Here is a 19586-nt window from a genome sequence, read left to right on the forward strand (position 1 = left end):
TAATGTACCGTGGTTCTCCGCTCCGGCTGATTAATGTGTATGCCTCACCCATGCGGAGCGAGCGGTTGGCCGTCCTCCAGCAGCTCCCACCGCTGCTGGCCACGTCTAGATCGCTCGTTCTGGCCGGTGACTTCAACTGCATCATCGATGCGGCTGGACGATCCGGCAGTGCCAACCACAGACTGGACGGCACCTCCAAACTCCTGGTGGAGACGGTCAAAGATGCAAAGCTGCACGACGCCTTCAGTGACCCTGCAGGCGGGGCCCAGCCGCGGTTCACCTGGTCAGGACCGAACGGTTCAGCCCAGTCCCGGATAGACTTCCTCTTCACATCGAGGGCCGTCACGGTCAGACACACCGACCTCGCGCCGGTGTTCTTCTCTGACCACTGCCTCCTTCAGGCCACCTGTCACCTACAGGAGGACCGGAAGGCGGGCAGAGGGACGTGGAAGTTAAATGTGGAGCTGTTGACCCCGGAGAACGTTGAGGAGCTAAAGAGGGACTACGCATGTTGGAGAACTGTGAGGCCCCTCTTTGACTCCCCGACACTCTGGTGGGAGGCAACAAAGGAGAACATCAAGAAGTTCTTCGTCTCCAAAGGTGTTCAGAGAGCAAGACAGGGTAAGAGGGAATTGTGTCAACTCCAGACAGATCTGCAGCAACTGCTCCTTCTGCAGGAGAGGGGTGGATGTGAGGGAGGAACTGAGAGAGTTGAAGGGCAGGCAAGCTCGGCTCTTTACCTCTGAATCCTCCAAGATCATCTTCCGGTCCAGGGTCCGCCATGTTGAGCAGGATGAGACGTGCTCACGTTTCTTCTTCCATAAGGTTCACAGGGGGAGCTCTGTGATCAAAAGCCTTAGGGAGGAGGACGGCTCGGTAACAACCTCGCAGACAGACATGCTAAAGATCTGCAGATCCTTTTATAAGGATCTGTACGATAAAAGGACCACAGACAGCACCGCCTCCCAGAACTTCCTGTCCTCCATCACGGAAGTCTTGGACGACAGCAAGAGGGAGAGTCTGGACCAACCACTGACCCTGGAGGAGCTGACTGGCTCCATCCGTTCCTTTGACTCGAGTAAAACTCCCGGAGGCGATGGCTTACCGGCAGAGTTCTACTCGGCTCTATGGGACTGGGTGGGCCCGGACCTGCTGGAAGTGTACAACGACATACTTCTAGCCGGCAGCATGTCAGACTCTATGAGGAAGGGCAGCATCACCCTGATCTACAAGCAGAAGGGGGAGATGAATGACATAAGGAATTGGAGACCCATCACATTGTTAAATGTAGACTACAAGATCCTGTCTAAGGCCATCGCCAACCGGGTCAAGTCTGCTCTGGGACAGGTGATCCACCCGGACCAAACCTGTGCTGTACCTGGCAGGAAAATCTCAGACAGCCTGGTGCTGCTGAGAGATACCATTGCCTAAGTGCAGGACAGACGGGTGGATGCCTGCCTGGTCAGCTTGGACCAGGAGAAGGCCTTCGACAGGATATCGCACACGTACATGAGGGACGTGCTCTCCAAAATGGGCTTTGAGGAGGGAATCAGGAAGTGGATACAACTGCTCTACACCGATATCTGTAGTGCAGTCCAAATTAATGGGTGGGAATCAGACAGCTTCCCCATCAGGTCTGGAGTCAGGCAGGGTTGCCCTCTCTCCCCTGTCTTGTTCGTCTGTTGCATTGAACCCTTTGCCGAATCCATCAGGAAGGATGCGAGCATAAGAGGAATGACATTGCCAGGCAGTGGGGGCACTCAGGTCAAGGTCTCCCTGTACATGGACGATGTCGCCGTCTTCTGCTCGGATCCAGGGTCGGTCCGCAGACTGATCAGCGTCTGTGACCAGTTTGAGTTGGCCACGGGGGCCAGGGTAAACCGCAGGAAAAGCGAGGCCATGCTCTTTGGCAACTGGCCCGACCGATCTTCCATCCCTTTCACCATCAAGCCTGACTTCCTGAAGGTGTTGGGGATCTGGTTCGGGAAGGCTGAGGCATGTAACAAAAATTGGCTGGAGCGGATAGCCAAGGTGGGGAAGAAGCTGGAGCTGTGGAAGCAGCGCTCCCTCTCCATCACGGGGAAAAACCTGGTCATCAGGTGTGAGGTGCTCTCGGGGCTGCTGTACTTGGCGCAAGTGTGGCCCGTCCCTCCCTCCTACGCCAAGGGGATCACCCGGGCCGTCTTCCACTTCATCTGGGGTTCGGCAATGGACCGGGTGCGACGAGCCACAATGCACAAGTCGGCAGACAACGGGGGTAAAAGCGTGCCCAACGTTGCCCTCATTCTGATGGCCACCTTCGTGTGTGGCTGCATCAGGCGGAGCATAGAGCCAAGGCACGTGGGCACCAAATGCCACTACCTGCTGAGGTTCTACCTGTCCCCAGTGTTGCGAAGGATGGGCCTGGCGCAGATGCCACGCAATGTGCCAGTCAGCTGGACATTGCCAAACCATCTGTCGTTTGTGGAAAGGTTCTTCCGGACCAACACCTTTGACCACAATTCCATCGGGCAGTGGTCAGCACGGAACGTCCTGCAGGCACTGCAGGGGAATGACTCCATGGATCCTGTGGCGTGGTTCCCAGAGCAGACTGCCCAGCTTGTCTGGCAAAATGCCTCATCGCCAGAACTAACCAACAAGCACCAAGACCTGGCTTGGCTGGCGGTGAGGGGAGCCCTCTCAGTCAGATCCTTCCTGCACTGCCGGAACCTCACTACCGGCGCACGCTGCCTCCGGGACGGCTGCTACGGAGAGGAGACGGTGGCCCACCTCTTCACAGAGTGTGGATTTGCCAAGAGAGTCTGGAGAGGTCTGCAGGGGTCCTTGTCACGATTCATTCCGAGTAGCTCCGTCACAGAGGACTCTGTGATCTACGGACTGTTCCCAGGGACGCATTCCGAGACTGACATCGAGTGCTGCTGGAAGGTCATCAACTCGGTGAAAGACGCTCTTTGGTCTGCCCGAGCTTTGTTGGCCTCCCAGCGGAGCGAGCTGTCCGTCAAGGAATGTTGCCGACTGGCCCACTGCAGACTGCAGGAGTACGTGCTGAGGGACGCACTGAAGCTTGGTGCAGCCAACGCTAAGGCCCTGTGGGGGAGGAGCACAGTCTAGGGTCCTTCCGCTGCTGGACATGGGGGGCAGGGTGTGGTGGAGAGAGACGCCCCTCCAAATAAGGGATACTGGGTAAATGTATGTAAATGTCTAAATGAATGCCTGTATCGAATGTAACCTCCGGAAATGTCGGATGGGCTTGTTTAAAAATATGTTTTGTAAATGATATTTATTATTTGAATAAAGTATTTTTTTTGATTTAAAAAAAAAACAACAAAAAAAAAACATGACCTCCAAACTTTTATACTGAATAGTTGGACTGACGAAGGTCAAGTTTTCTTGACCACCCTATCTACTTAGAAACAGAGATACATAGAAAATAGACGCAGAAGTAGACCATTCAGCCCTTCAAGCCAGCACCGCTATTCAATATTATCATGGCTGATCCTCCAAAATCAGTACCCTGTTCCTGCTTTCTCCCCATATTCCTTGATTCCGTTAGCCCTAAGACCTATATCTAACTTTCTCTTGAAAACATCGAGTGAATTGGCTTCCACTGCCTTCTGTGGCAGAACATTCCACAAATTTACAACACTCTGGGTGAAAGCATTTTTCCTCATCTCAGTCCTAAGTGGCCTACCCCTTATTCTTAAACTGTGACCCCAGGTTCTGGACTCCCCCAACATTGGGAACATTTTTTCTGCATCTAGCCTGTCCAATCCCTTAAGAATTTTATGTTTCCAGAAGATCCCCTCTCATCCTTCTAAATTCCAGTGAATACAAGACCAGTCGACCCATTCTTTCATCATATGTCAGTCCCGCCATCCCAGAAATTAACCTGCTGAACCTATGCTGCACTCCCTCAATAGCAAGAATGCCCTTCCTCAAATTAGGAGATCAAAACTGCACACAATACTCCAGGTGCGGTCCCACCAGGGCCCTGTACAACTGCAGTAGGACCTCCTTGCTTCTATATTCAAATCCTCGCGCTATGAAGGCCAACATGCCATTTGTTTTATTCACTGCCTGCTGTACCTGTATGCTTACTTTCAGTGACTGATGTACAAGGACACCCCGATCTCGTTGCACCTCCTCTTTTCCCAATCTGACACAATTCAGATAATAATCTTCCCCATTTTCTTGCCACCAAAGTGGATATCCTCACATTTATCCACATTCTACTGCATCTACCACGCATCTGCCCACTCACCTAACCCATCCAAGTCACCCTGCAGCCTCATAGCACCCTCCTCACAGTTCACACTGCCACCCAGCTTTGTGTCGTCCACAAACTTGGAGATGTTACTTGTGATGCCACTTTCAAGGAAAGTATTCCTGGTGGAATATGTTTGGTTCACTGATGTCCAGTTGGAAAGGAAATTTGCCTTTGTGTAATTGATTGGATTGTGCATGACTCGTGACAGTCCTCTAAAGTGTCCTAGCGAGTTCCTCCGTATAACTTTGTCGGTGATGTTCCCATGTTGTGAATGACTTAAAAATAGGTTTTCCTGACCCTCAGTTTAGAGATTTTAAAAAAAGGGGGGGTGGGGAGTGATGCAATGCAAATGATTTAAAGTTGACAAAAGCTGGAGAAAATAGAGAGATTTTTTTACACGTGAATAAACTGCCACAGAGAGCTGTTGAGGCAAAACTATGTGTTTTCTCAGTGGAAATTGGAGACACAAAATAAAATTGTCCAGAACCCATTTTGTTAAGTGTCCAGTTTAGTGAACAGTTTCATCAATATCATAATAACTGCTCCAGGTACTCAGAAAAGCTTGGGATAATAGGTAGTACTTTGGCCCAGTGCTGCCACTCCTCAGAGTCAATGCATTAATATTGACCTTTCTGTCATGTACCTCTTCTACTGTCAGGATTGGGCCACACGTAAATTGGAGGAACAGCACCTCATATTTTGCTTGGGTAGTTTACACCCCAGTGGTATAAATATTGATTTCTCTCATTTCAAGTAGCCCCTGCATTTCCTCTCTCCCCCTCTGCCCATCCCCTTGCCAGTTCCACTGATCGCATCCATATGTCCCTTCAATATCACCTCTTCCACAGCCAACAATGGACCATTGTGGGCTCCACCTTTCCTTGGTCGTCGGTGCTGGCTCTGATTTGTTCTGAACCTTTTCACGCCTCTAGTTTCCCTCTCCCCTGACTCTCCGTCTGAAGAAGGGTCCCGACCCTAAACATCACCTATTCATTTTTTCTGGAGATGCTGCCTGACCCGATGAGTTACTCCAGCATTTTGTGTAGATCTTCTGAATCTTTGCTGTGTTTCTTCCTCTTTGCTGGAAAACTATCATTGCCAATGAAAGCTTGAGTAATTGAAAGATGCAGCATGGAAATAGGCTCTTGATCACCCGTTCACACTGTTTCTATGTTATTTGCACTTTCATATCCACACCCTACACACTAGGGGCAATTTATACTGGGCCAATTAACCCAGAAACCCTCACGTCTTTGGGATTTAGTTTAGAGATGCAGCGTGGAAACAGGCCCTTAGGCCCACCGGGTCCACGCCAACCAGTGATCCCCGCACATTAACACTATCCTACACACACTAGGGACAATTTTTTACATTTACCAAGCCAATTTACCTATATACCTGTACGTCTTTGGAGTGCGGGAGGAAACCGAAGATCTCGGAGAAAACCCACGCAGGTCACGGGGAGAACGTACAAACTCCGTACAGACAGCACCCGTAGTCGGGATAGAACCCGGGTCTCTAGTGCTGTGCATTCCCTGTGTAATGGCAGTTTCTATACCTTCTCATATAGCTTAGCTTATGCTCTGAGATAACAAAAACAAATCTTCCAAACGCTGTTTCTTAATTAATTGCTCTTTGTTAAAGTAGCACAAATCAAAAGAGTAATTCATAACTTTTCGTTCTTATCAACTGTTTCTTCTTCAAACAATACCGTAAAAATCGGGTAATTGTTACCGTGTGGTCCTTGTGAGTGTAGCTGGCGCGAGTGTGGTAAAAAAACTGTATTCTCTCCATCCTCTGAGACTAAACTGACCCACAATCTCTGTCACTATGCTAGCCTCCTCCCATGTAGACACTCGCCATTACGTATCAAATCACACCCACAAGCATGCAAAAAAGACAGAAACACAATGACAGTAACTAATTTAAGCGCAAATGGCTCCTACACACCGGCCCCTAATTGTTCTACGTATATAACGAAGCAATTACCAATATATATTAAAAGGAGCTATAAAAGCTTAAAATTTATCAAAAACAAAAGTAACATGCATTATATGTTGGCATTCAAACGTCTTTAGCGATTCTTCAATCTTCTCCTTCACCTTCTAGAAGCAGACATATCTTGGTTATTGGTCTTACCAAGATGTTGTCCTTAGTCTGAAGTCGTACAGTACGCACAAAACCTTTAACATCTGGCATGATCTCCAGTATCCTGCCCATCAACCAAGAACCTCGTGGTGCAGTAGAATCAACCACCAAGACGATATCACCTGGAATAAAATTTCTTCTTATTCTCAACCATCGTTGACGTTCTTGAATTAGAGGTAAATATTCTTGTGTCCACCGTTTCCAAAAAAGGTCCGCCATATATTGTACCTGTCTCCATCTGCATCTAATATACAAATCTTCCTTCACAAAGAGCCCAGGTGGTAACATTGGCTTGGTTTTTAACAAAATAATATGATTTGGTGTAAGTGCTTCCAAGTCACTCGGATCATCAGAACTTGGTAATGAGTCGGTCATTCAAAATTGCTTCAATTTCACAAAACAAAGTTTGCAATCCTTCATCATCCAGAACTTGTTGTTTAAGAACAGAGCGAAGCACATTTCGAACCATGCGAATCAATCGTTCCCAAACACCGTCGTGATGGGATCCCACTGGGGGATTAAAGTTCCATCGTATCCCTTGTTGAAGCATATCATTCTGGATCTTATTCTGATTCAAGCCTTTAAGCGCTTCTCTCAACTCTCTTTCTGCTCCAACAAAATTCGTACCATTATCTGATCTTAATGACCTCATCGACAAATAAATCTTCGTAACGTATGAATACAGGAGTCTGTGTCAAGTGTAGATGCAATTTCAAGATGTACCGCTCTACTTGCCAGGCAAGTGAAGATTACACCATACCTTTTCACCAGACATCGTCCTCGTTTGACCTCGATAGGACCGAAATAATCAACTCCTACCTCTGTAAATGGAGGATTATCAGGTTGAATCCTTTCCAGAGGCAAGTCTGCCATTTTCTGTCCTCCAACTCTTCCTCGCTAACGCTTGCACACAACACAATTCTTTATAACCTTTCTTGCAGCGGAGTTACCTTTGACAATCCAATAATTTTACAAAGTTTCGACAACATGTGACTTCTTCCTCCATGTCCGATCTGTTCATGAATATGTCGTAACAGCAATGTTGAAATATGAAAGTCCTTCGAGAGAATAATAGGATGCTTAGCTTCTTCAGGCATCGCTAGTTTATTTAGGCGACCACCTACTCTCAGAAGTCCTTTATCCAGTATCAGATCAAGCTTGTATAAATGACTACTTTTTACACCATGTTCACCAGCTTGTAATGTTGATAGCTCTTCCTTATATTCTTGTCTATGACAGGAAGAGATAACTGCATTTTCTGCCTTAAAAAGATCTTCCGGACATAAACACTGTGCCCGGCATGATGCCTTAAAGACTTGCATCTCTCTGTCAACCTTTTCTTTCAGCTTGCCAGGATCCGTTTCAAAGCTACTCATAGCAGCCCGAGTTTCCTTTCTCTTATGAGTCCACTGCAAAAGCATTGTTTTTAATTTAAAGAAACCAAGCTACCACAGTCTTCAACTTATTCCATGATGAGAAATGGGTAATTAAATAGTTTGTCGAATCCAATGGATCCTTAATAATGGCGTTCACTAAGATATCTTGCTTGATCCCATTTAGAACTGAGATGAGGAAAAACTTTTTCAGTCAGAGAGTTGTGAATCTGTGGAATTCTCTGCCTCAGAAGGCAGTGGAGGCCAATTCTCTGATTGCATTCAAGAGAGAGCTGGATAGAGCTCTTAAGGATAGCGGAGTCAGGAGGTATGGGGAGAAGGCAGGAATGGGGTACTGATTGAGAATGATCAGCCATGATCACATTGAATGGCGGTGCTGGCTCGAAGGGCCGAATGGCCTCCTCCTGCACCTATTGTCTATTGTCTATCATTATCAGAGATTTCAGTTTCCAGGTTAAACTTTGCCCATTCTCGGTCTGGTTTGCAGAGAAACTGGCCCATTGACCCATCTCTTACTGCTTAAGAAGCGGTCTGCTGTTAATCCTCTAGAGGCTTCATCCGCAGGATTTTCCTTGCTATTAATATACTTCCACTGTGATACATTAGTAGCATCCCCTACAAAAGAGATCCTGTTTGCTACAAATGTTGGGAAGCGTTTGTTTTCATTGTTGATGTACTTAAGCACTGTCATGCTATCAGTCCAGAAGGTAGATTCCTCCAGCTTAAGCTGCAGATCTTTTTGCAGCAATATGTCAATTCTAACAGCTAAGACTGCGGCTGCAAGCTCCATTCTGGGAATCGTCATTTGCTTCAATGGTGCCACTCTGGCCTTTCCCATTAAGATTGCAGCATGTACTTCATTGTTATCATTTTCCAGTCTCAGATATAAAACAGTACCATAACCACTTTCACTTGCATCAGAAAAGTGATGCAGTTGTGCAAATTTGATTTGATCAAAGTTTGTAGGCTTCATACACCGGTCTACTCTGAACTCCGAGATCTTATCGCGATCTTTTAATCACTGTCCATCGCTGAGCGAAGATTTGCGTTATCCTCTCATCCCATCCAAGTTTCTTCTTAGAGAGATCCTGCAAAATTAACTTGGCTGGTAGTGTAAATGGTGCAAGAAATCCCAAAAGGTCGTAAACAGAACCAATCATGGACAGGATGCCCCGTCTTGTACATGGTCGCACCTGAATTGAAATTCTGAACTTGAACATATCTGTTTCAACTCACCAGTGCAATCCCAGTGCTCTCTCCATGGGCAGATTGTCTTTGTCCAAATCCAACTCCCAGGTCTCCTTGGCTCTGTTATCTAGTGGAATGGTTTCCAATACAGCACGGCTGTTGCTGATCCATTTCGATAGCATGAATCCTCCCTTGTTGCAGAGGGAAGTCAGATGTTTTACCATTTGAATTGCTTCCTGTTCTGTAGACATAGATTTTAAACAATCGTCCACATAGAAATTGCTCTTTACTGTGTTTGTCACTTCTTCTGGAAAGTGAGCTTTATTGTCCTCGGCGGTTTTCCTCAATGCGAAGTTTGCACAACTTGGTGATGACACTGCTCCAAAGAGATGTACCTTCATCCGGTATTCAACGAGATCTTGTTGTGCATCACCATCCGGCCACCATAGGAATCGCAAGTAGTCGACATGCTTTTCCGATACCTTGACCTGATGCAACATTGCTTGATATCCGCCAACAAAGCTACCGGCTCTTGTCTGAATCTGATAAGAACTCTGATGAGTGAGTTCGTTAAGTCTGGACCCTGCAGCAGTTGACAGTGAAGTGATTTACCCTTGAAAACCGCAGCACAGTTGAAGACCATTCTTAATGTTCCTTTCTTTGAATGATACACCCCATGGTGTGGGATATACCAAAGCTCTCCATCACTTCGATTCAGCTGGTCTTCTGGCTCCCTTTCGGCATAACCATTATCAATCGTCTCTGTGAGGAAAGATGTATATTCATCATGAAATTTCGTATTCTTGCCAAACTTGCGTTTCAGATTCTGAATGCGTTGTTCTGCAATGCAACGGTTATTCGGCAGACTAACACTTTCTTGTCTAAAAGGTAAGTCTAGGCAATAGTGTCCTTCTATCATCTTTACTGAGTGATTCATAATTTCCAAAAATGTTACTTCTTCTCTGGACATTTCTTCTGATTCCTTGCTGGTTCTTTCACTGAAGTCGTGATTATATTGCTTGGTCAACAACTCCTCTAGATTTACAATAGATATTCGATTGATGGCAGCAGCAGTATGGTCATTCCTTTTCCTGCTTTTGTTGTTCCTTCTCAAGGAGCCATAGATAACCCATCTGAGTTTGGTTCTCACAGCAAACGGTCCATCTCCTTGACTGGTAACAACCTTTCTAGGTTCTAATGCCTTCAAAGCATTCGTTCCGATAAGTAGGTCGATATCAGAATTTATTTTAGGTATCTTGACATCTTTCAAGTAAGGCCATTTTTCCGTCTTCTTGCTTAGGTATATTTGGATGAGAGACGGGCATAGTCTCTTATGTAAACACATCAGATATTTGTATAAAATTGTCCTCCTCCAGACTAGATATTTCCATACTTGTGATATGATAACCTTCGTAGCATTTCTGACCATTCATGGTGTTCAAGAGAAGCTTAATCTTTTCTCCTGTAATGTCCAGCCTTCTCATCAAGCTTTCTGTGCATAAGGTAGCTGAACTTCCACTGTCTAAAAATGCGTATGTTTGCAACATTATATTCCCCTCGCTGCTCCTTACCTGTATTGGTAAGATGGAGAAAACACAGGTTTCTACCCCGGCCCCAATACGCGCATTTATCTGAGGTGAGGCAACAACATCACTCGTAGCTGGCTTCTCCTTTTGTTCCATTTGCTCCGGCTTCTCGTCCGTATTCCTCTGTTCAACGTGAAGCAATTCAGGATGATCTTGTTTGCATATATTACAAGTTATCAAATTCCTGCAGTCTTTAACCATGTGTCCTTTCTTCAGACATCCATAACAGATTCCTTTCTCCTTCAAGAAGTCAATCTTATCTTTATATTCCTTTTTCTTGAATTTTCGACACCATCTTATAGTGTGACCAACTTCATTACATGAAAAACAAAACCCTTGTGGCTTAACGGTAGATACATCCTTTTTCATTCCTTCCTTCATTTCTACGGGTATTACGGCAGCAGCAAAACTGCTTTCCTTGGGGCCTAATCTTCCCTATGTTTTAGTAAAGGTAGAGCCTATGACGGTCGCTGGTTTAGGATCTTAAATATTCCCATGGCGTAGGTTTGACATTAACCGTACTTCTCTTTCCATGAAATTCACCAGGTCAGGAAGCATGGCCTCTCTATCGTCAACCTCCTGTATCAGGCCTGCTTTATCTCTCCACTTTTCTCTAAGCCTATAGGGCAGTTTTAGAACGATGGCCTTCATATTACTAACGACATTCGTTTCTTCCATGTGGATGCTATTTCTCATCAAATTACAACAACCCCTAAGAAATATTGCAAACTCACGGAAAGCCTTCACATCTTCCGCCTTGATAACTAACCAAGCAAAGGCCTTTGTCATGTATGCATTAGCAATCTTCTGTTTGTTACCAAAATGCTCTTCAAGCAACTCTCTTGCCGTTTGATAGCCCTCATCCGCAAGCAAATGTCGACAACTTTTAACAAGCTGCTTTGAATATCCGCTTGTGTATTGCTCCAGAAATCGTAAGCGATCTCTGTGACTTGTAGTTTTCATTTCCAATCCTTCTTCAAACGCTACTATGAAAGTCTGATATTGTAAAGGATCACCATGATATTTAGGAATTTCCATTGGGGGTAAGGTGGAAGAAAGATTTTGTTGAACCAGGAGCTTGCTGATTCTCGTTTGATTCCTTATCAATTCATAGAATTCATTTTGCGATCCCTGGCTTAGTGCAGATCGATCCGGATAAATTGTGTCACGAGTCCCATAATCAGTTGTTTGTCTCTGGCTGGGTGCAGGTAGCTGATGAACAGGCCTCTGAGAAGAGTAAGGCTCATTTTGAGCCTTAACAGACATCCCAAAGGTAGGTTGCTTCGGTCTAGCACCCGGTTGCTTTGGTGAAATTTTGTCCACCATCCACTTACTCAGTGCCAGTTTGGCGTCATGAGACCAGACTGGCTCTGGCTGTGGGTTGACTTTAGCTGCTGTTTCCAGCTTAGTAGCTCCTTCTTGGATTAAGGAACTCTTCTTCCGAGCAGCATTTTGATCTTTGGCCTTCCAGTATGTCCCTCCTTGCTCAAGCAACTGCCAGCATCATGACTATTTCCAACCGTTCCTTCCCTCTCGTCAGCTGTTCTGCTTGTCTTCTCAACTGTTCTTCTTGTCTCTCAGCCTCTCTCTCCAGCTGTTCTTCTTGTGCCTCAATCTCATATTTTTTCTCTAAGGAGGCAGCTTCTAGCGAGAGAGCAGCCATCTCAGCTTCAGCTTCCATTTGAGCAGACCCTCGTAGTTGAACTGGCTACAGAACCAGATTTACGTCTGGATCTTTGCGTTGAAACGTTCGAGACACTATCCTGAGGTGTAATTTCTTCTCCTACTTCAACACCTTATTGCATCGCACCTTCTACTGTAGAGTGCAATGTTTGAGCTATGGTTTCAGACAACCACTTCTCCGCGTCAGCCATGAAACCATCAAAGAATTCCACCCTCTCTTGGAACCACTGAGTGTGCCATTCGAGTTGCTCCTTTGGTAGTTGTAAACACAGTATTGAGTGTTGTTTTTCCCCAACCCCATGGCAAAGGTTGAGTAGTTGATCCAGATTAGATTGCACAATGTTCGCATTCTCATCTGATTCCATTCAGAGAAAAGTTTTTTACTCTAATGTAATGGCAGTTTCTGTACCTTCTCAAAGTCCAACTTTGATAGCCATTACTTCATGGGGATGGAATGAAGATATAGCTTACGCACACACCGCACTCTGAGATAACAAAAACGAATCTTCCAAATGCTGTTTCTTAATTAATTGGTCTTTATTAAAGTAGCACAAATCAAAAGAGTAATTCATAACTTTTCATTCTTATCAACTGTTTCTTCTTCAAACAATACAGTAAAAATCATGTAATCGTTACCGTGTGGTCCTTGTGAGTGTGGCTGGCGCGAGTGTGGTAAAAAACTATTCTCTCCATCCTCCGAGACTAAACTGACCCACAATCTCTGTCACTACGCTAGCCTCCTCCCATGTAGACACTCGCCATTACGTATCAAATCACTTGACTTGACTTGACACACACAAGCATGCAAAAAAGACAGAAACTAGAAATATTAAACATAGCCATAATACAATGACAGTAACTAATTTAAGCGCAAATGGCTCCTACACCCTGTAAGGCAGCAACTCTACCGCTGCGCCACCGTGGGTGGAAACCAGAGCACCTGGAGTAAACCCCCCCGGGACAGGAGGAATGTGCAAATTCAACATGGACAGCAGCAGAGATCAGTATTGTACCCAGATCTCTGGCACTGTGAGGCAACAGGACTAGCAGCTGCACACACTTATCTCACACATGGAAGGGCACATCTTAGTGCAATTTTTAACGTTTTGTCAGATGATTAAAATTTGTAGAATTATTATTTTCAGTTTGAATCGTTACTATCGGACTCTTAAAGCAGCTTAAGCAAGAGTTTCCTTTATCTTAAGTCTTGTTCTAAATAACAACCAAAAAAGGATATTGAAAATTTCTTTAAATAAATGAAAAGGTGTTGATTACTATTGCTTGCATTTTGTTTATGTTTTAGAAGTGCAGACAATTACTCAAAGACTGTCAGTGAACCAGACATGGCCTAGGGGGAAAATGCTGCATTCCTAAATGGAATTTTTCTCACTTTCTAGGCAGCTTCACTCACTCCTTCATTTATCTACAATTATCACGTTTTGCTCCCCTCCCCCTTCCCAAAGTGCTTGTTAATCTAAATTATTTATGCACATCAATGACCAACTTAAATTCTCACCACTCCGTGACACTGTAAGAATGAGAACACTTCCCACTTTTCATAGAGTCTTGCAGCATTGAAACAACCCCCTCGGGTCCACTTGCCCAGGCCGACCAATATGCCCCGTCTACACTCGTCCCACTTGTCTGTGTTTGGCCCATATCCTTCTAAACCTGTCCTGTCCATCTACCTGTTTTTTAAAACTTTGTGATAGTACCTGGCTCAACTACCTCCTCTGGCAGATCATTCCATCGCCCACCACCCTTTGTGTAAAAACGTTATCCCTCAGGCTCCCATTAAATCTTTCCCCCCTCACCTTAAACTTATGTCCTCTGGTTCTTGATTCCCCAACTCTGAGTAAAAGACTGTTCATTTACCCTGTCTATTTCTCTCATGATCTTTCTATGCCTCTGCAAGATCACCCCTCAGCCTCCTGTGCACAATGGATTAAAGTCCAAGCCAGCTCAACCTCTCCCAAAAGCCCAGGCCCTCGAATCCTGGCAACATCCTGGTAAATCTCTGCATCCTTTCTAGCTTTCCTCTGTCTTTCCTCTACTTTTCTGCATCTTCTTTACTTGTCACTGACAAATACTCTAATTCGTTATTATTACAACTCAGCCAGCCACTATTTTCCTCAAATGTGCGTAATTGGTATTTATGCCTCCTCTTTACCATTCTCCCCAACTGCTCCATAAATCTTTTTTAAAAATCGAGCATCCGACAAATATATCACCAACCCCAACAGGAGCAACGCAATTTATAACTCTGTTCCTATTAAAGCACATGGTTGTTGACGGCCAATGCTAAATACATGATAGGTTGTTTGTGGGCTGCACCTTGAAACTGACAAACACAAACACAAACTCAAGTTGGAATAGACCTTGACCAGACAGCAATTAAATTATACTGGAAATCCAAAGGAATTAGTTTAGGAAAAAAAACTGCAAATGCTGGTTTAAATCGAAGGTTTTTTTTCCTACACATCCAAAGGAATTACATTTCTGATCTTAAAGGCGCAGGTTATTTTTAACATAATAATATATGCCTTTATTCGTCCCACACCGGGGAAATTTACAGTGTTACAGCAGCAAAGTGGATAGCAAGAGATCATTCATTATAAATAAAAGATACATAAATTGTCATCAGTTTTCTGTGTGTTCTTAGCTGTTATTGTTGACTCGTCTGCTGGGAGCAGTGCTGGTTGTGCAGTCTCACAGCAGCGGGAAGGAAGGACCTCCTATATATTTCCTTCACGCACTTAGGGTGAAGGAGTCTGTCACTGAAGGAGCAACTCAGTGCAGTGACAGTGTCCTGCATGGGGTGGGAGTCGTTGTCCAGCAGCGATGTTAGCTTTGCCATCATCCTCCTCTTAAGTCTATCCAGGTTTACCTTGTCGGACTTGTAGGTTACCTACCTTGTAGGTTAGTGGGCGGCAGCGGAGTCGGCCATGGAGAGGGCGCCGCCATCTTACCGCGGGCCTCCGACGGCCGCCGCCTTCGTCCCGCCGCGGTGCCACGGCCGCCACCCCTCGTACAACGCGGGCGGGCAGGGCCAAGGCCAGGACGACCTTGCCTCCCGGGGGCAGCATGGCCGGAGTTGGAGGCGACTGGAGGCCGGGTCTCCCGGGCCGGGACAGAAGCCTCGCCGGCGCCCCGGGGAGACTCGAGCCGGTGGTCTGGGGCCCATACCCGGGGCCTGTGGAGCAGCAGCAGCCGGCGGACGGCGCTCCCCTCCCGTGGGGCTGCGGACCACCGCCCGGAGAGAACTGTCCCCCCAAGCCATGGGATCAGCCGCAGGAATATCCCCGCCCCCACGATGTCTCCACTGTCTTGTGTGGATGCCCCAAGTACAGTCGGCAAGTCGTTGGTTCCAGCGGCTTAGGGCTTGTCTACCTAGCACGTGAAGCCTGGGTTCGGCGGATTGCGCAGAGGAAACCACCAGAAGGTTCAACGGGCAGAAAGACGATCCCAGCAAATCGTCATGGAGCGCAAACAGGGCAGAGTGAGATATGTAGGACAGTTCTGACCATCCACTGCATCCCGACCTGTCCCTACCCGTCCCGACTATGTCTTGCTGCTGGAACCCGATAGGACGGGACGAGAGAGTGAGGCCGACGATCTGCACAACTCCCCCTCACTTAAATCCAAGTCAAGCGCAAGTCATGACTTCAACCTCGGCCAGCATATTCTCTCCATCCTCTCTGGCGGGGATCCCAATCAGCGGTCGAAATAATAAGATTGAAAGTGAAGTCATGGTCATCTTCGAACAACAACAACAACAAATGTAGACCACAAAAAATATTAATTTTTTTTCATCACGAGGCTTGTGATTATGAAATGTATGATCTAATGTTTACAATCAACTAGTATTTTAAAGTGCTGTTTGCAATGTAATATCATGGATGTCATGTGGGTTTTGACAAGGACATTTTATGATTTTTAGATCTCGATAATTTACCCATTATAAAAAAATAAATTCAGAGTGTGCATTAAACATTCGTGGTGTCTGCATTGGACGAATTGCAAGCGAACGAGTGATGCTTGCTGGAAAACGAGACTGGCACGATTTCAGGAAATAACGATGGAAACTTGTTTTAAAGTACTTTCACGTGTAGGTTTCCGTCTGCGGTTTCAATTACAAGCTGAGAAGGAGGAAGAGAAGGAGGAGGGTTAACGTTGGCTCCCGGTTTCAGATTTCCCTTGTATTTATTTGTCCAGTGTTCCTTGCACGTTTTGAGCTCTCTATCGCTCCTCTGTAGGTGGCAGTTGTCAACTGACAACGAAGGAAGGAAGGAAGGAGGGCAGGGGGAACGACGACGACGATATCTTTAGGAGAGAAAAGAAAATAAAGGTGCAATGGAGAAAGCAGAGCTGCACCCACAGTGACTGAGGACAAAAGACCTGGCTTCGCCTGCCTGCCCTGGGACAGTAAACAGGCAAGTAAGTGCACTATGACCACTCTTAATGGAAAGGGGTCAAACTGGGGTAGTTTTATTTTGCATTGAGAGAGATAGAGAGAAGAGGGGAGGGGAAGGGGAAGGGATTTAAAAAAAAAAGTTTGTGGTTGCAAAGGGGTGGCCTGGCCCTGGGGAGAGGAGAGGGAGAGGGAGGAAGGGGAGAGGGAGAGGAGAGGGAGAGGGAGAGGGAGAGGGAGAGGGAGAGGAGAGGGAGAGGGAGGAAGGGGAGAGGGAGAGGGAGAGGGAGAGGGGAGGGAGAGGAGAGGGAGAGGGAGAGGCAGAGGAGAGGGAGAGGGAGAGGGAGGAAGGGGAGAGGGAGGAAGGGGAGAGGGAGGAAGGGGAGAGGGAGGAAGGGGAGAGGGAGAGGGAGAGGGAGGAAGGGGAGAGGGAGAGGAGAGGGAGAGGGAGGGGAGAGGGAGAGGGTCGCCTCCTCCCTCCCTTCCTTCCCTCCTTCTTTCCCTCCCTCCTTCCTTCCCTCCCTCCTTCCCTTCCTCCTTCCCTCCCTTCCTCCCTCCCTTTCTCCTTCCCTTCCTCCCCTCCTTCCTTCCCTCCTTCCTCCCCTCCTTCCTTCCCTCCTTCCCTTCCTCCTTCCCCTCCCTCCTTCCCTTCCTCCTTCCCCTTCCTCCTTCCCCTTCCTCCTTCCCCTTCCTCCTTCCCCTTCCTCCTTCCCCTTCCTCCTTCCCCTTCCTCCTTCCCCTTCCTCCTTCCCCTCCCTCCTTCCCCTCCCTCCTTCCTTCCCTTCCTCCTTCCCCTCCCTCCTTCCCCTCCCTTCCTCCCCTCCCTTCCTCCCCTTCCCTTCCTCCTTCCCTTCCTCCTTCCCTTCCTCCTCCCCTCCCTCCCTCCTTCCCTTCCTCCTTCCCTTCCTCCCTCCTTCCCGGGCCTCAAAGATCTCTCCACACTCCCCGCCGAAAAGCTGCAGCCTAAATGTTCTTTTTAAAAAGCGAGCTGCAGGCCGTGGGTGAGCAGGGAGCCTGGCTGGGCCTCGGGTTGTGGGATGCGGTGGGCGCCGGGGAGGGGGGGAGGAGGGAGGGAGGGAGGGAGGCAGGCGCCTGGCGCCACTGCTTCAAGGCCCGTGTGGGCTGGGACAACATACATGTGTATTATCACACATACATATCAGTATATATGTGTCTCTGTGAGTACGTGTGTGTGTATAGACACACACACGCTGAACTTTTTCCCTCTCGTTTATTGCTTAGTGTACAGAAAAGACATCCTGGCCTTCCATCACAGTGAGGAGGTGACTGGAGGAGACTCACTGTGATGGATGTTTCTTTTTTTTTGTGTGTTGGTTGTGATTGTGTGTGACATTGTTTATTTTTATTGCTCTATTGCTGGGTGACCTTTCATTTCACTGCACATCTTGTATGTGTATGTGACAAATAAACTTGACTTGATGTTTACATATCCTGTTGTGCTTCTGCAAGTAAGAATTTCATTGTTCTATCTGGGACATGTATGACAATAAAACACTCTTGACTCTGGACACTTGCCCAGCCATCAACTGCTGTGCAATCCAGTGGCGTTGATTGCCGCTGACCTCGGCTAAAATGTATGTTTTACCTGTGCATATTTACATTTTTCTCCTAAAAAAAAAAAAACCCGAAGACCACCGGCAAGTGCTTCCCCCCACAAGAAATGCAAACTCAAATGTTTGCATCTTGTATTTTTTGTTGCCTCATGCATATTAAAGGTGATTTGAAATGGACCCAACCTTGGCTTTTTAAAGCAGTTCATTTTATGTAAAAAAAAATGGACCAAGTAAGCCTGTGGGATAGCATGTGGGAGTTGTGGTATGTCTAGATTTTCAAGACACACATAATAAAGAATCAGCACAAGGTGTCACCTAATAACAACAGGATGGGGGTAAATGTATAGACGGAAAGGTATACAGGGATGTAAGATTGATTAGTAAAAATGGAAGAGGGATGGATGGTGTACAAGTTGGCAGAGAGGGGTGCCACAGGGGTGAGTACTGGATCCTGGACCATTCACAGAGTATGACTGATGTTATGGCAGGGTACACAGTTATTACACTATATTCATCTAAATTTGTGACAATACAGAGTTGGGTTGGAAAGAGAGGTGATGTAAAGAGGTATCAGCTAGAAAGCAGTCGATAGAGCATTGTAGAGGTAGGAAGATTGGCAAAAGAATGGTAGGAAACATGGTATGAAGCTTGTAAATATTATTGCATGATGGGCTAGCAAATTATATGGATCAAATTAACATCTGGGTTCAGCAATAAAACCAGAAAATGTTGGAAATGCTCAGTCGGTTTGGCAGTGTCTGTGGAACCTGAACAGTACAGCGTGCAGCTGGGAAGGCAGATTGTAGAATGGCCTTTGATGCAAGGTGGTGAGTGTAAAAGGATGTCACTCGTACGCAGAGTCTTTTACTAAATAAGTTTATTAATAACACTACACACATTATGCCCTAGCTGTCCGTGGTCATCACTGGCACTAGAGAGCGAGCTGGAGGTGGGGAAGCTACAGTTATACAAGAGACCATGGGGAGTGGTTAGTAGTGGTGAGGTCACTATGTTAAAGGAACATGCACTGATCTACATCCTTCCTCTTGGAAACAAAAGCGACCACGGCTCATACGCTAGACTTAAACTATAAGCAGGGAGCAGATAGAATGCAGCACCACACAGACTACTCGTACCCACCGTACCGGACAGGCGGCCTGACCACTCGCCCAGAGCGGGTGCGCAACCCCCCATCCCCTTCGGCCGAAGGAAGAGCAGGGACGGGTGCGGGTACCGAGGCAGGGGAACCAGGGGAAGGAGGAGAACCGGGCGGCGATACCCGCAAACGCGCAGGCGAAGGAGGGGAAGGGGGCTGGGGCGAGCCGGGCACAGACA

At 46.8% G+C, this 19586-nt stretch overlaps 1 protein-coding gene across 4 annotated transcripts in view; it reads left to right on the top strand.

The window, feature by feature from the left end:
- Positions 1–16436: 16436 nt before the first annotated feature.
- Positions 16437–19586, top strand: part of zc3h7a (zinc finger CCCH-type containing 7A) — an 84619-nt gene continuing 81469 nt past the window's right edge. For 2 of the 4 annotated variants that reach the window (XM_078418175.1, XM_078418179.1), the window contains exon 1: positions 17433–17678. In XM_078418175.1, coding sequence (XP_078274301.1) covers positions 17645–17678 — 34 coding nt within the window. In that variant the 5' untranslated portion in view covers positions 17433–17644. Of the gene's footprint in view, positions 16704–17432; positions 17679–19586 lie in introns of those variants that run through there. The other 2 variants (XM_078418176.1, XM_078418178.1) reach the window with 2 other exon arrangements.

The sequence above is a fragment of the Rhinoraja longicauda genome, chromosome 21 (assembly GCF_053455715.1).
Source record: "Rhinoraja longicauda isolate Sanriku21f chromosome 21, sRhiLon1.1, whole genome shotgun sequence".
Classification (NCBI taxonomy): domain Eukaryota; kingdom Metazoa; phylum Chordata; class Chondrichthyes; order Rajiformes; family Arhynchobatidae; genus Rhinoraja; species Rhinoraja longicauda.